The sequence below is a fragment of the Temnothorax curvispinosus genome, unplaced genomic scaffold, assembly GCF_003070985.1.
Source record: "Temnothorax curvispinosus isolate PA1 unplaced genomic scaffold, ASM307098v1 QBEX01006086.1, whole genome shotgun sequence".
Taxonomy (NCBI): domain Eukaryota; kingdom Metazoa; phylum Arthropoda; class Insecta; order Hymenoptera; family Formicidae; genus Temnothorax; species Temnothorax curvispinosus.
This window is the reverse complement of record NW_020215866.1, coordinates 1-13,150: the sequence shown is the minus strand read 5'-3', so window position 1 is coordinate 13,150 and position 13,150 is coordinate 1. Positions and strand designations below refer to the sequence as shown.

The 13,150-nt window shown below is 32.7% G+C and overlaps 1 protein-coding gene across 1 annotated transcript; it reads right to left on the bottom strand.

Annotated features, from left to right (window-relative positions):
* Window positions 1–5,799: 5,799 nt before the first annotated feature.
* On the bottom strand, window positions 5,800–13,147 carry LOC112455436 (transcription initiation factor TFIID subunit 4; the record flags this gene model as incomplete). The annotated part of the gene is made up of 10 exons (XM_025017339.1): window positions 5,800–6,938; window positions 7,082–7,264; window positions 7,452–7,582; window positions 7,669–7,835; window positions 7,986–8,251; window positions 8,510–8,680; window positions 9,169–9,498; window positions 9,655–9,771; window positions 11,965–12,180; window positions 13,109–13,147. Coding segments are annotated over 10 exons (1,890 nt in total), but the record flags the coding sequence as incomplete, so codon positions are not given.
* Between the last annotated feature and the right edge of the window lie 3 nt (window positions 13,148–13,150).

The window sequence follows — 13,150 nt, the reverse complement described above, 5'->3', positions numbered from 1 at the left end:
CAAGAGTATACAGTAAGACGTAAGCAGTAAGTTATTGACTAATGGGATTTTTACAATTCAAGAATAATTGATTGTGGTTGGTCAATAGCTTACTGCTTACGTCTTACTGCATACTCTTGCTGCCATTGTAGACGACGCTTAAGTAATCTAACATGCCGTTTGTTCTTTTTCGAAAAACCTTCTGAACTGGTGCATACTAATTAAGTTAAAATAAAACCAAATATACTTCAGTACTTCACTCCAACTTAACGCACCAGTTCAAGAAGTTCTTCGAAAAAGAACGGACGAATGGCAAAGGAGGGAATATTCGTAGATCTCGCGGTCAACTTCGCGCATCGACCGACGCCTGACCGGCCTGACGCCAAAGCTACACCTGTTGCTCCCGGCTGCACTTTCCGCACTTTTCGTCGCGATATCGCTCGCATTTCAAAATGATGACCGTATGCATTCTGATATGAGTAAAATTCAGCAAATAATACAAATAACCTCAATAAATGCTCGAATTAAGAGCAAAGCTATAAATATTCGCGAGAATCGCGACATCTGAAAACCATGGCAGCGACGTCGCATCGTCAATTGTCCGCGCGATGGCTCATCTCGTTCGAGCGAATTTCGCGAGATATACGGTTTGACGAATCGTCGATATATCTCGAATCTACGTTGCGTGATTGTCAAACGCAGAAGTGCGCCTAAACGCCGGATGAATTACGATTATACTTACCTACTATTTCAACGCGTCCCGACGTCGCTCGAAATATGGCGTTTGGCGTCTCATACCTCACACCAGCGAGTGAAATTGACGGCAACTTTACGCCGATGCCGCGCGCCACAACGCGAGTTGACTAATGCCCGTTCTAGACTGGAGGATGAGCCGAGAGTCGGCTCATCCGCCTTCTATAGTGTACGTGACATAAACTATACATAACCTATAGATTTTCACCCGTCTACACCACTCACTCGGATGAGCCGAGAGTCGGCTCATCCTCCAGTCTAGAACGGGCATAATAGACGATAGACGCACTGATCACTCGAAAGCATGCAATTCGAGTTCGCACGTGCGATTATATTATTATATATTTTGAACATATAAAATTTTCAGAAAATATGTATTATTAATAAATTATCAATAAATAATGATGTAATATGGCTTGCCGTTGGTTGAATTACTCGATCTGATTCGATTCGCGTGTTTCTTTCGCGCGTTCAGTCTGAAAATGAACAGATTACCGTTCAAATAACGTCTGGCGCAAAATTCAAAGCCATTAGACCTGCACTACTATTTCAGATTATGACGTCAGAAACGAGAAAAATATACAAAAATAAAAATTCTTACTAAATATTAAGATCGAATTGTTTTAATAAAATAACACTTACAATCGGTAGAACCGACTTGTAAAATATAACCGAAAACTCTCCTTGTTTCATTAATAAATAATCATATACCTGCTAGCAATGAATTATGCATAACCAAAAACAAAAAATAAGCTATATATGTTCACAGCTAATGACAATTGTCAAATTAATAATATATAGAAATAAATATGATTTAATTTCTCCCCGAAACTAAAAGATAGTTTTTAGTATATTTTACAAGTTAGTTCTATTGATTGTAAGTATTGCTTTATTGAAACATATATATTATATTTGGCAAGAATTTTTATTGTGTATTTTCTCGCTTCTTACGTCACAATCTGAGATAATAGTGGTGAACAGAAGTCACGAATCTAATCCAAGCGTCGATAAAGAAATGATTATCGGCTATAAAATGATGACCGAGTCGACTTCTAAGTTTTTTATACGTAACAATTGAGTCTCTAGGAAATTAATATACTTATAAAGCTTTTCAAAGATTTAATGAGAAACTCACATCTTGGCAAAAATAAATATAATCTGCCGTCGAAATGATGGTACCGACTGGCTTGTAATTTCAGACGCATATTGCATGAATTAACGTTTTAATTATCATCACAGATAGATACATTGTTGAATACACATTTGCTGTAATGGCAATCGCGGTTTCAGCATAGTGGCACAGGATTTACGATGCCACAAGCAATATCGAGTTTTCTCATCAAACCCCGCTGAATAGGGCTGTCTTCTCGTCAAGCTCCGTTGGAAGATCATTCCGGTAACGCGTGCTTGTGCCTGGCAGCGACGAGGGACCACGAATTCCGCGTGGAATTCCTGGTGAAATTGCATTCGGCTGCAATGTCTGGACGAGCATTGGCCGGCACCCCGCCCGAGAACGTGCGACGAGAAAATCCTGCAATTCCTGGATCTCGTCCAAAACCGATCGGAAATTGTGGAACGGTTTCGCAAAAAAGGCCGGCTACTTCGGGGAAAAAACGGAAAAGAATGCGAAGAAGCATAGCCACGAAATGTAAATCACTTTTCCGTTATCCACACGAAAAGAAAGAGAAAGATAAGGAGAGTACTCTTCATAAATCAAAAAATGTTTATTTATTTAAAAGAATTTACTACGTGCAACACAAAGATGTGACGATAATATTGAAACGTTAAGCGTGCTAAAGCGTAGTGATCGCATCAGCGTTTTTATAACTCTCTATCGCTATTGTTTTTTATTAAAAAAAATATTACATGGGAAAATTTATAGATCCACTAGAAAAATTTCTATCTCGACCAGTCTGACGGCGACTATGCAAGGACGAAGCGCGTACGTGAGAGGCGAAGTAAGAGAGCTCATTGGGACCGCGTTGATCACGTAACCGCGGGAATAAGGGATAAAGCGCACAAACGTCGTGCCCTCGGGCCCCGTCTCCATGGTTACCATGAACTCAATATCCGCGTCGCCCGAGGGTTTCACCAGCCTGGGGCTGTCATCCCTCGAATCCACCCGGCGAAATGCTCTCTCTCTCTCTCTCTTGCCCTCTCGCATCCTTTCTCTCTTCCTCTGCCTCACCGCGTCTCGTCTCCCTCGTTCTCTCTCTATCCCTCGTCGAGCTGATTATATTCCATTTCTGGATCGCCCTGGCCACCTTAATACTCCGAGTTCTCCGATATACACGTGGCCACGGGCTATGCGAAAGACAGGCTTTCTAGGTAGATATGAAATTCGAAGATATCCTTGGATCGACTCCCGCCGTCATTATTCACCTAAAAAAAATCTGCGGTCGATATTTTGCAAAAAATATTGCGCGCTCCTTTCATCTTCCTCTCATCCTCGTTGAAAGCACAAAACTTCAGCTACGCATGACGAAGAATTCTCAGAGCTTAAATTGATAGCAAATTGATAGTACAGAAAATGTAGACCTTATTTATATAAATTAAAAAGAAAATTGCTCTGAGTGTGTGTGAATATCACGAAAAAATCATATATACCTAATGAGAAGTTTTTACCATCGATTCTAAAATCCATTTCTTTTTCTTATTTGTAATTCTTATCTTTCAATAATTTTTTTAATTTATAACTATTGTTAATTTCTCTTCTTGTTTTTACAGTCAATGGTATCTCGTATAATAAGACCTTTGAAATAGGACTAAGTATCTTGAATCTTCTTCACTCTATTAATTTCAAACAAATAACTGTCATTATTATCTCATACATTGCTCTCTCCTGTTTAGATTAAAATACCGTGGAGAAGAAAAATTTATTGAAGCGATGGTATTATCTTCTGAGAGAAAAGTTAATAAAATATTTCAAAGATCATTGCGTAATGCGCGAACGCAATTACATTCATAACATCAGAAATAAATCGTTCGTTATCTAAATCACTTGGAAACGCATAATATTCCAAGATGGATTTCTTCAAAACGAAATAAGACTACGAATATATACCGGCGCCAAATATGTGTCAATAAGTAGGAAAATCCACTATGTGGAAAGACAGTTATAAAAAATAAAAATAAAAAAATAAAAAAACGTGAAAAAATTAAAAAAAATTAAATATCTGTTTGACGAAAATAAGATTAAATAGTTAAGACTCAGCTAAAATCCTACAGTGTTACTTTTATCGTTAAACTTGCTCGTTCTAGAATCTAAGTATTTCTGTAATATAAAAAAATATAAAAAGGAAAATTATGTTCTTAATGGTTACTTTAATATGGAACTAAAGATAACATCTCACTAGAAAATGAAGAAACGTAGTTTGCATTTCGACGATTTGTTTTTATATTTTATTATCTCACTTACTGCTTACTGCTTATCCAGTACAATTTATAAAAATATCATAATGTACCAAAATTGTAATGTACTGTTATTTTTTATATATTCTTCTCTATTTATAGATATATTAATATTCCACCTACTGGCAGTAAAGCGACCGTTATGATTTATGCACGTTTTACGTTTTACCTCAAGATCGAGTAAAAAACGGTATAATAATTGCAAAGAGGAACGATACAGCTAAGTGAGGATTTTTATACGCGATGTGCTCTCAGCAAAAATTGGTACATAATGATGGTTTCGAACGCTTCCCAAATAAAGTATGCAGTTATTAAAAACGACTTATTTACACAAGATATACACATTACCATTATTTCTGTCACGATCGTTTGGATATTAATTAGACAGGTCAGATGGACATAGTTTTTAGTTCAAAATTTCAGTATATGTAAATACGTCTCAATCGCAATAACTCTGTCAAAAATGATCAAAAATTGCAATGACAGAAAAAATAAATTGAAGTAGGTACTTATATATACATATACGTACGTAAATTATGCCGCCTCCAATTATCCCTCCCATATTAACGCTTCAGACGTATGAAATTCTATATAACGGTATCATTTTTCCAATTACATAAATTTTGTGCTACAATACATTACAATTCATATGTCCAAACATATCCTCCCTACGCATCATATTCGTTCAGTCTTTTTTACGTGAAACCGTCGACCAATTGAAGCAATTATCGCGTGTAACAGTAACTAACAATTATGACTATTACACGCGTCCATTCTTCATTCTGATTTATTGACATCTGAAAGCTAAGAGACGTCATCATACGTCGGAATATATTATAATAAAATTATATTACTTTAATATGCCCCTCTGTTCAAATTGGAAGCACAGAAATTGCTGAAGTAACAAATATATTAAATGTTGATATAAATTATTCGGCATTGAACATAGAATACGTAAAGATATTCTATAACGAGACATGTTTTGTGCCAAATAATCTAATCAACATATAGGTGTGGATTAGCAATAAAGGCGACATACTGCTACTTCATAATAGGCTTTTCAAAGATTGGCAGTACTCGAAAGTACGTGAGATTTCTTTTTTTGCTGTGATTAATAATATAAATCTTGGTGACATAAAATGTTATATCAAAAATTGCTAATTAAATATGTTAACAAAAGTATCGAAGTGTGAAAGATTAATATGAAAGTTGTAAAACACAATTAACATGAGAGAAAAATATCTACTAAAAATGTGCTTACATTGCACTAATAATTTAACTTTATATTGTAAATGATATGATGTAAGGTACAAAGATCAACCATGTTTTACATGTATGAAACATTGTTAATTATATGTCAAAAAAGAATACGGACTTGTAAATGATATAATATAAACCGACATAATAATCAATAAGAATCAATGAAAATAGATAATTTAAGCATTGTTCTCTATGATCTCAGGCACCCACGTACATTTGTGGCTACTTTTCTTTACATATAAATCAGGTACTCGCTTTGAATTTGTTTTAATTAATTATGCAAAGTATTTCTGCAAAAGTTCATTATGCAAAGTATTAGCAGAATCCGCACCAAAATTCCGAGAAGGAAATATAAATAATTTAAATTAACATCAATCAAAAAAATATTGGTTATTCTTAGTTTTGTAAATATTTCTTTAATAAAAAACGTAACAGCTAATTTTTTTATAAACACTGAAAATGTTGATTGCAATATACAACATAATATACTGATAACAATTCCAACTTTCGGTGGAGAGTAGCTATATTCTGTTGTACCAACATTGAAATTATCACTATTTAGTAATTATGTGTAAGATATTGTACAAATTATTCCATACTTTTTGGACAGTGTGCTCGCGGTATTATTATTATTACATTACAGTTTGCAAAAATACGATTTACTATTATAACAAAACCTGTTTATTTTACACTAGCGCTACAGTGTCCAAAAGTATAGGTCAAGTATTACAATGCAGCGAGCCTATACGTAATGACAATGTACACTCATTCACTTAAATGTCTTCAGCCATACATTCACCATATAACAATATTTATATACGGCGTTCTCTCTCTCCCTCTCTCTCTCTCTCTCTCTCTCTCTCTCATCTTCTCTTTCGCCACGAAGGGACTATATAGAGACTAATCACGAGACATGTGCTCATACACATTACTCCTTTCATCAATGCGATTTTGTGTTGAAAAATAAAGAACGATCTATTATGTTACATTTAAAAAACGTATACTACAGTTAAAAAATGTTCAGTCATTTACAATAGGGAAGCTTAGTATCGACATGGTAGAAACAATTTTACCTTGAATGTACGCAGAATCCCAAGCCAATTCCCAATAAGTTTCATTGCAGTAATATGCAACTCGCAATAACTTACTATACATTGCAACGTAGTTAACGTCGCACGATCCATCGAGGCCAGCTCATACAAGACCATGCAGATAGAGCGCCAGATTTTGGGCGGGTCACTAAAGTTCCTGCCCTTCACAGTGCATCACTTCAAATACGATTTATACAGTGTTGTGCTTCTACACGTTTCTTTCTCTTGTTCGAGAAGAAATACCAAATCTTTGAAATTCACTCTTTTCAAACGTGGTCTCATTGGCATTTGCCTATTTAATCCGCTCGCCGATGCATTTGCGCCGGGAGTGCTGTTGGTCGATCCTGCCACATCGAGTTTAGGCTTCTTCCGAGGACCAATTGCTTGCAAAGCTGTTAAATTCGCCTCTCTTTGTCTCAATTCTTCCATCTCTGCACGTTGCATCTAAAACGTTTTATCCATCTTAAATAAATTGTAGAGAGATGAAACTGAGGAGATAAACCCACAGAAATTGTCAAGAGATATTAGAATTTATATAAACATAGTTTATCATGCAAATCGATTGCAAAATTAAATTAATATATTACCTCTTTGGCCTTAGCTTTTAATTTCACTTGCTCAGGATCTTCTGTTTTTGAACGACTCTTTGCAGCACGTAAAAGCATTTCTCGTTCTTGTTCTTCGTGCTTCCTACGTTCAACTCTATCTAGATCTTCCAAAAATTTTAATTGCGCTCTTACATCTTGTGTTACTTCATATCTAGGATCAACCTGTAAGAATAAATGGAATATTACAAAAAAATAAAAAACAAAGCTTCCTCTATGAGGAAGCAAAAAAAAAACACAAAATATCCACTAATTTATAGAAACAAAATAATTTCAATTAATATTAATACAATTTACACCTATATAGATATAGAAATACAAAGATAAATAACACATTCCTCTCAAATCTTACTTTTATAAGATCTATCCTATGTTCTGTGATGACCGCTAACTTTTCTACTAAATTCTTTAACCTCTCTTGAACAGCATGCGAGATTAAAGCTGCTACTTCTTGGTTAGGTTCTTCCAATCCGTGACTGGATGCTAAATTAACAAAAATATTATTGTTAACACTAATTCGTATATTATTCCATATTCATTTAAAGTAGTAAAAAGAAAAGTAAAATTACCAATTTGTTTAATTCTTTGTTGTAATGGTGTCATGTGCAAAAATACTTCATCTTTACAGGATCGTATTTGGGTACCAACAAATTCTGTAGAACCGAGTATTCTTTGAGATTCCTCCGCAAGATTAACACCGCCCATAGCTGCTACATCATTTATATCATCATCCGCCCTACATAAAATAAGTCATCACATTGTTATATATTTATAATAATTATGGTCCATTATTTTTAAATAGATGTTTCTTTGCTGGTTTCTTCACTCATTTACTAATTTATTTGTAATAATTAACTATTTATACACTATCTTTAGCAAAACTTACGTATATCCTGCTGACGAAAACGACTTTTTCTCTTTTTCCTTTGCAGCCGGTTTCTGAACAAGAGAAGGCACTACGGCTTTATTAACAGTAGTGGTTGTATTGAGTGTTTTGCCTTGCGTAGTAGTGACTGGTTTTACAACCGTGGTTGCGACTGTGGGTGGTTTTTGCACAACAGGGGCAGTGGGGCGAATTCCAGTTGTTGCTGCTGTCGTTTTCACAGCATATGCTGCAGTTGGGCTCCGAACCACTGTCGTTACTGGTCGAACCTAAAACAATACAATTTTTATTGTACATTACACTTACAAAAGATTACAAAAAAAAACGCATAAACTTTTAGTACATTATTAAAACAATAACTTCTTTTTAATTTTATAATCTCATTTCTAATTGTATAAATATATTAAATGCTAATTAAAAAAATCATAGATATATATTAAGTGAAAATTGGTTTATGAATTAATATTAATTTATATATATACAGATAAAATATATGCTAAAATTAAAAAAAAAACTAAGAATCTTACCAGCCTCTGTGGAATAGGTTGAGCAGGCCGTGGAACAGTCGTTGTAACTACTGTTGCTGCCGTCACTGGTGTTGGAAGCGGTGTCATTACTCTCACTTGTGTTGTTGCTGTCGCAGTCGCCGTCACAGGAACGGTTGCTGCCACTGCTACTGCAGGTCTGTATTGAGTTTGCTATAATATATAATAATATTTAAGTTAGAAAGTGATGCAATAATCCTGTAAAATTGTTTGTACAATTATTTATTATTATATCATAAATATTTAAAAAAATAGCGGATTATATAGAGTAAAACAAATAAAGCATAAAAGATTAACAACTTAGAAAATATCGATTTAAAAAAAATGTAAGTTTTATTCACTAAAGTTCGATTTTTTTTTTTAACCTTTAGAGCGCCGGCATTTGATGAGCTTTAATCCTCTTAGAAAGTCCTCAAATTATTGTGCTTATATCTTATATATAACATATACAAAGTTCCGATCATACGTAGAAACTATATTTAGGCTTTCCGGCGGTCTAAAGGTTAAAATTTCTAGACAATCTCTATAACTTTTTTTTAATTATTTTTAACTACTGTTACGAAAAACTAATATATTGCATTTTTTATATATTATATATAAACAATAAAATTCAAATGTAGAAAAGATTAAGTTTATTTTACCGTGATAGCTGGAACAGCTGAGGCTATGGAAAAAACAACATTGGCTGGAGGAGGCTTTATTCCCTCTATAACTAATTCCTTCGTGACGAGTGATTGCCGTAGAAGAGGCAAGCTTTTCTTCAAAAATCCGATAAGACATGGTTGTGGTGAAGCATTTAACAATTTTTCGAGTCTGTCACAGAATTCTTCTGGCTCGACCTTAGTATCAATTAATTCTTGTATCAAAGTTCGGACATTGCGTTCCACTGCTTTAGGCTCTCGACTAGATAACTCTAATAAGTTCGCTAAGAATTTACGGCACTTTTCTTTGGTATTATCAGTAGTTTGACGCTAAAAGAGAGAAAAACATCATTATTTTAAAATTGTGTATAAAATTAGATTTTATTTCATAGAATTTAATTTCGCATAAAATTTCATATGACGTATACACTACTATTCGAACTTGATTTATAGGGAATTTAGCTTAATAGAAAGAAATATATATACCGGTGTAGATGTTTGAGCTGTCTGAACAGTGGTAGCCGTTGGTGCAGAAGTGGTTGTAGGTGCAGTAGTCACTGTTCCTGGAGTTGTAGTAGATGTAGTAATAGTAGGAGCAACAGTCTGTAGCAGTAAAATATTTTTACAATACATTAATGCCATTGAAATATTAAAATTATAATCCATAAAATATTATAAAACTTTTATATGTTCATAATCATGTAAAATGAATAATTAATGAAACTTACATGCAGAAATAATAATACAATATAATAAATAACAAAAAAATAAAGTTAATAAACTAATCGTTATATTTAAAATAAATTTTACAATATGAAGAAATGTGAATTATTGAGAATTCTTGTGGCACATGTTTACATTCAGTTTACAACAGCTTGCTTACTTCTTCTTAATGGCAATGTAATTGATGTAATTGATATAATTAATGCAATTTTGAAATAACACATTAAGTAAAACCTACTGATTTTCAATATTATATTTACATAAAAATCACGAATATAAATAAAGAATATTTTCTGAAATTTTTAAAAATTTCAGGCAAAAATGTATAAAAGTGTCATCCTATTTCATTATTTATTGCATGCAACTAGAAGAATTTTGGAAAATTCTTTATTACTACGTTCGTGATAAATTACAAACTGCATCTATTTTTTCTGACATGCATGCCAAAGTTCAGAAACAATAGTCTTATGAAAAAGTATTATAACTCGCTGGCTATTGCAGATGATCATAATAATGATCACATGTAAGTTTTTAATACACATTATGATTTCATAGAAATTAATAACTTGCATTAATAAATAGTTTGACTTTATTATGTTATAAGATGTAATAACAACAATATTAATACTTAAATTAATTGCTATATATATATATAGATATATGACTTATCATTACAACGTATTTTTAGACGCACTTGTACCTTGTACAGACTCATATTTTACAATTTTTTGTAATTGTAAACAAATTATTAAGATATATTATAGAAATAACATATATCATTAATCAATATTCATTGATTGTTTTACTTCAATAGCTTACAGAATATCATATCAACTTCTATCTAATCTCAATTATATCAGAATTATATCAGAAAATGTATAAAAAACTTTTATCTTATAAAAAACTTATATCTGAAAATGTATAAAAACTTTTTTTGAAAGTAATTGTGCAATATGCCAATTTTTTAGCCAAATTATACTATTATATTATATATATCGTCATTATTTAGGGCCGGAACACAATACAAAGGTACAGGCAATAAGAACAGGGAATAGGAACAGAATGCATTGATACACGGCTTGCGATAGGATGAAAATCTACATTCTGTTGCTATTCCCTGTTCCTATTGCCTGTAGCTTTGTGCTGTGTTCTGGCCTTTAGAATGTATAACATAATAGTAAAAAGAGAAAGAAAGGGAGAGAAAAAGAAAGAAATAGATTTTTACAAATATTTTTACTTTTGATTTCTCAATACCAATTACAAAATAAGTTTTAGAAAATAGATTCATGAAAATTTTGAATAATTACACATGCTTATATCAGAAAAAAAATAAAAATAAGTTTTAAAAATATATCAATAAAAATATATAAAGAATAAAGGAGCACATAAAAGATGCGTATAAATATCCTCAATTGCGTCCTTCTTTAAAATAATTTATGTTTCATCCAGCATAGCAGCTCCTACGTAACACCTTTAACCAATATTTCATGCAATTAAATTTGATATAAAGACATTTAATTTTAATGCATTTACTGCACTTCATAAAACTCAAGACATACTACCAGAGAAATGCATCCCATAAAGTAAGCTAATAATGAGATGTTATCAATTATACTAAATTTTATTAGAATGTGGATCAAATGTGGGCCAAAATAAATAGACACTATGATGGTAGATAACAAAATTGCTTAGGAAATTCTTTTGCATTCAGAATAAATATTTATAAAAATTATAATTATAATTTTAGAAATTATGTAACATACAGTGCCTTAAATACAATGCTAAATATTCGCAAACAATCAATAAATAAAGAAACAACAATAATACAAGTTTTATGTCGTGATTAAATTTTTAAAGTAGTGGACAAAATAAAATAGGCAAATAGACAAACTGAACATAAAGTATATATTGGCTTACTGATAACATCATTCCAGAAAACAAAATCACAAACTAATAAGTATCTACAGTAGCACTACAACGAGTCTTGTAAGAGGTATAAAAGTGCGTCACCTGAACAGATTTTCTTAGGGTGGCGAGTGGTGGGCCAGTGAACTGAGTATTCAGCCTACTTACAGTCGGCACTGAAGTTAGGCGGTAGGTAGTGCCTGGAGATGGTGCAGCGACTACCGCATTGCCAGTTATACTATTCGGTGTAACTGCAGTACCAGTAGGAGTACCCGCAGTTGGAGCTGGACCCACCCTCAATAACTGATACTGTCCATTTTCTGTTTTTAATAACAGATGACCTTGAGTACCAGCTTGAAGGCTATGAAGTGCCTGTAAAGTTATCTAAAAATTAAAAATAATAATCGTTAGTTACGCTACCATCAAATTCTTCTATATTTTTTTTTTATCATAAATAAATAAAGAGTTATTATTGGGCAACTAAATTATATATATGTTAACACTTTCACTGTCGAGTGGAATAAAAAAATACACTCTCAGACCAAGGCTGTTCTTTTACTAGTTGCTGTATTTTATTGCCGATTCTTACAGTGTTTATGCTTTTCTATTTCCTTTTTGTTTTCCTTTCACAGCTTATGACCTGATTACTCGCCGCCTGTTCTTTTTCAGGAAGAGAACTTTCTGAACTGCACATTGGTGCAGTAAGTTAAGTTAAAACAAAATATACTTAGGCCTGTTCGTTTTCGCTCCACTTCTGAACTAGTGCAATAAGTTAGAATAAAAGAAAATATATTTGTTTCATTCTAACTTATTGCACTATGTTGCACTAGTTCAAAAGTGAAGCAAAAACGAACAGGCCTCTTGTCTCACTCTATCTTACTGCACTACTGTGCACCAGTTCAAAAAGTTCTTCAAAACAGAACACACGGATTTACGATACACGTGATCTGTGTGGTAGGTGTATTGTAAATGATACACGTGGTAGTGAAAATGTTAATAGTTAGTAAAAGTAAAGTTATACGAGTATTAAAACTATACATATACATATATATATATATATATATATATATATATATATATATATACACACATGTGTATATATATATATATATATATACACATATTTACAATAAAACTTAAAATTTTTAATATAATTTAAACCAGGTTAAAACAATATAAATATGCAACAGAAAATGCTGTATAAAAATAGATTTCAATGCTTTCGTACATACTATACAGATATATATAATCTTGTAAAAAAAAGCAATCATGTTATTTATCGAAACAACAAATGCTAAATGGAACGTCTTACCCCTGGACCTCCAGCTCTTGCTCCAACCAACTGTTGTCCAAT